The sequence below is a fragment of the Sapajus apella genome, unplaced genomic scaffold, assembly GCF_009761245.1.
Source record: "Sapajus apella isolate SASKATOON/1434 unplaced genomic scaffold, GSC_monkey_1.0 scaffold11, whole genome shotgun sequence".
NCBI lineage: Eukaryota > Metazoa > Chordata > Mammalia > Primates > Cebidae > Sapajus > Sapajus apella.
Window position 1 is genome coordinate 41,657,009 of NW_022436951.1, and position 4,232 is coordinate 41,661,240.

Genomic DNA, 4,232 nt, shown 5'->3' on the forward strand with positions numbered 1-4,232 from the left:
CAACACCCGTGGTGAGGGCTCATCGCTGGGTCCGAGACTCCAACACCTGTGGTGAGGGCTCATCGCTGGGTCCAAGACTCTTCCCCTCAGGTTTATCTTCACAATTCTTCATCTTGCAGCCTCGTCCCCAAGGCGTCTGCTGCGGTGGTGCCAACCTGCACCACCCACCCTCCTCGCGGCGCTCTGGGCCATTCTGAAAGCTCCTGGCAGTGCCCGTCTCATGGTGTGGCCTCCCAAGGACGCAATGAGCTCTGCAAGGTGGGGCTGTGGGCTCCCAGCTCTTTTGTTGAACTTAAGTTCTCACTCTGTCGTCCAGCCTGGAGAGCTGTGGCACAATCACAGCTCACTGCAGCCCCCAACTCCTAAGCCTCTGCCTCCACCTACCAAAATAGCTGGGATGACAGGCACGTGACTGATTGTTAATTTTGAAGCTGAGGCCACGGCAGGTACGGGGAACAGAGGACCAGCTGCACCCAGGCTGGACACAGCATATCTGCCTCAGAGGCCGTGCCTGGCACAGCGGCTGGGAGTGGGGCCAACTGCACCCCAGGACACACCACTGCAGCTTCCACAGGAAGCACGGTTCACGTGACCGAGGGGTGAGCATACCGTGTTGCAGAGTAAACTTGGGTGTTTCTGGAATGACAGATGCACCTCCCTGGAAGGCAGCGCCCACCAGCCTACCGGCTGCTCTCTCTGCGGGGTTCCTGCCCATGGTGACTCTTCCGGATCATTCACCAGGGAACCGGGGCTGCTCTGTCCCGTGGCCCAGGGTTGCCCCGAGGGACAGGGTTGGGCAAACAGCACAGGGTGAAAAAGAAGGCTGCCATGGTGGCCACAGCTGTACGTGACTCCCACCCCAGGCGGCCCTGGTGCTCGGCTCCTCTCGGGCTCCGTCTGTCAGCTGTGTGGTCCCAGGCTCAGAAGGGCAGGGGGTGTGCCCGGCTGCGTCCCACAGAAAAGACATCAGCAGTGATGGCGTCCACTCACTTTCCAGACAGGGCCACGTGTGTTTAAATGCAGAGGCTTCCAAACGGGGGATGGGGGTCATGTGTGTTTCAGTGCAGGGTTCTGAACAGGGAGCCACGTGTTTAAATGCAAAGGCTTCCAGATGAAGGCCACGTATGTTTAAAGGGAGACTGTTAGATGGGGTGGGGCACATGTGTTTAAACAGAGGCTTCCGGACGGGATGGGGCAGGGGCCACATGTGTTTAAATGCAGAGGCTGCCTGTGCTGTTTTGCCATCTGTCCTTTTTCTTCTCTAAAGAGGAAGTGTTGTGTGGGCTCTCTGAGATGTAGGTTCTCATAAAATAGACAGCATCTACCTGCCAGGCAAGTTCAGAGGTGGTTTTCTTCTCAGCCGTCCCACAGTGCCTTCACTCCCATTTTACAGATGCTGACGAGGCCCCCTGGGTGTGCACACCCTCGAGGGGCCCTGCCTTCACCAGGACTCCCGGAGGGTGGCTTCTGTCTGGGCGTGGCTCTCTGACCACCACCTCCATGTCCTGAGGACTCCAGCAGCCCATGGGGAGGCCCGTGCAGCCTGGAGGGGGCCTGGGAGGGTCCTGCCCATGAGGCCTCAGTGGAGGCGGAGACGGGCACACCTGACTGAGCTGAGCCTGAGGTCCGATCCACATTAATCCAAGCTGATAGAGGCAGGTTTTCAGCTACTGGTTTTGGGGTAACTTGCCCTGTAGCCCCACCTCCCTGCGGGACAGTGGCCGTCACCTCCTTCGTAAAAGGAGAGTAGGCTCAGGTGTCTCCAATTCGAAGCCCTGTGAGGCGGGCCAGTAAGATAAAGTCAGGTCCAGGCCTGGCTCCCGCAGCGCGCGGCACCGCCCAGTGTCGGAGGCTCCCTCGGGCCCGGGGGAGGGGGCTGCTCAGCTGGCATAGGTGGGGTAGCAACAGGGAGTCTTCGATGGCCTGGGGCACTGGAGCCTCTCAGCAGGGGACTGGGGAGCCTGGGCCAGAGGACAGGGGCCGAAAGACCGTCTCCCGCTGGCGTCACCCCTGCCCACCTCCCCAGCCCAGCCCCTCCAAGGAAGGAAGGTGGCCAGCACTGCTGCTGTCTCCAAAGTGCTCTGGCCTGCTGTGAAACAGGGCGGGCGGTGATCCTGGGGGCGGCCAGGTCCCGGGCAGGGAGGGGGACGAGGCGCTGCAGAGATGGTGGCTGGGGCAGTGTGGCATCAAGGAGCAGCCCTACTTCTGGAAGTCAAAGCCCATCTCCCCCACACGTGGACGCAGAAGCACTGCCAGGGCGGGCTCACCAGCTCCTTGCGTGCGCGGTGCAGCTCCGCCGTCACCTCGCTCATCTCCCGGGCGTGCCGCTGCCGCTGCTCTGCAAGGCGGCTTTGCAGGGATTTGCTCTCCAGAGCCGGGGAGCCGGCGTCTTCACCCACCATCGTGGAGCCATCCTGGGCTACGGTGAGTTCTTCAACAGAAGACAAAATGTGTCTTGCCTGAGCTAGGAGCGAAAATCAAATGTTACGTTAGCACTGAGGCTTAAAGGGGGAACATAAACAAAACCGGCTCAGTGTGTCTTGAATCACACAGAGGAAGCCTTAAAAAGACAGCAGGCAGGGAGGGGGCACCATCAAACCACCTCAGGCTCTGCGCGTCCACACAGGCAGGGTAGGAACTGAAGAAAGAGAACAGGTGACCCCCAAAAAGAGGCTGCAACGGGCCGCCACGTCTCAAGGTTTCAATGGCACCGGCGCAACTCACTATGCCTTCCACAAGCACCGACTGCCCTGGTGTGGAAACCACCACACAGACAACAGCCGGCAACTCCACACTGGGACAGCGGCCTGAGCCAGGGACAGTGCCACTGCCACCCACCACGGCAAGCTCAGGAGGCTCCCGCAGGACACCAGCCCAGGGAGAGGTGAGGTCTGGGGGCTGGGGTCTGGATGGGCTGCACGGACACCAGCGGAGAGATAGGGGAGGGGTCTACAGGGCTGGGGTCCAGGTGGGCTGCAACTGCAGGGCATCCTCTTTCTAGGATCTGAGGGGCCACAACACTTCGAGAGGCGCTCAGACAGCTCAGAGCCACACCCAGGGCCTGCCGGGAGGAACAGGCTCGTGAGGCCCGGCTCCTGAGGGACACACACAGCCACATCCCAGGCTGCAGGACAAAAAGAAGGTGCCACCAGGGACACGGCACCTCCTGGTCTCCAAGTGTGACCCCAGATGAGGGAGACCCCCGCGTGCTCCCACACAGGTCACCCGGAAGAATCAAACAGACCTGAGTCCTGTCTGCGGAGAGACCGCCCTCCTGGGCCCCACGCCAGGCAGAAGCTCAGCAAGGCAGGCCCAGCACAGGCTACATGCATGGGTCAGGGACAGACGCAGCAGCTTCCAAACTCCAAACCCCACATGGCCACCACCATCAGAACCAAACGCATTTGGACAGCATTTTGAGCAAAACAAGGTGACAGGCCCCCCAACACCCAGAACACGTGGGAAACCCACAGGCCCAGGCCCACGTGGTGCCAAGAGCCATGGTGACTATGAGAGGCAGACTGCCAGGAAGGCCCCGGTGCAGGACCACCACACGCACGTGGGAAGGGCTAGGATGATTCCCAGGTCACCACATGCAGAGGACCCAGGATCCCACACAGATGTCGCCTGGAGGGCGAGAGCCCGCAGCCACCCTGACTCACCAAGGAATGCCTCGTTGCTATGCAGAGACCTGCAGCCACCCCAGCTCCTGTCCACCAGGTCCACGAGCGTCTCCAGGAGCGCCGCCTGCAGGCCCGTCTTCTTCCCGGGTGGAGCTGAGTGGGACCTGGGAGATGGCTGTGTTGGAAACAAAATCATGAGCCCCATGAGTCGGTGTGGGAACTGAGGTCCTGAGGCCAGTAGGTGCCCCAAGAGCACCTTGCGACGTGCTCCTACCACAGAGGGGAAGTGAAGGCAGGGCCAGGGGGCCCCAGCCCTGAGCCAGGCGGAGGGCAGTTCAGCCAGGTGCGTCCGTCCTGGGTGAGTGAGGTCTGGATGACTGACAGGACCTGCGTGAGTGAGGTCCGGATGACTGACAGGTCCTGGGTGAGTGAGGTCCGGATGGCTGACAGGTCCTGAGTGAGTGAGGTCCGGATGGCTGACAGGTCCTGGGTGAGTGAGGTCCGGACGACTGACTGACAGGACCTGGGTGAGTGAGGTCTGGATGACAGCACAGGACCTGGGTGAGTGAGGTCTGGATGACTGACAGGACCTGGGTGAGTGAGGTCTGG

At 61.2% G+C, this 4,232-nt stretch overlaps 1 protein-coding gene across 2 annotated transcripts in view; it reads right to left on the reverse strand.

The window, feature by feature from the left end:
• The window catches only part of CEP72 (centrosomal protein 72), a 37,805-nt gene that overhangs the window by 6,903 nt on the left and 26,670 nt on the right, over positions 1–4,232 (reverse strand). For both annotated transcript variants that reach the window (XM_032279181.1, XM_032279180.1), the window contains 2 exons: positions 3,663–3,798; positions 2,268–2,464 (listed from right to left, as the gene is read on the reverse strand). In XM_032279181.1, coding sequence (XP_032135072.1) covers positions 2,268–2,464; positions 3,663–3,798 — 333 coding nt within the window. The remainder of the gene's footprint in view (positions 1–2,267; positions 2,465–3,662; positions 3,799–4,232) is intronic.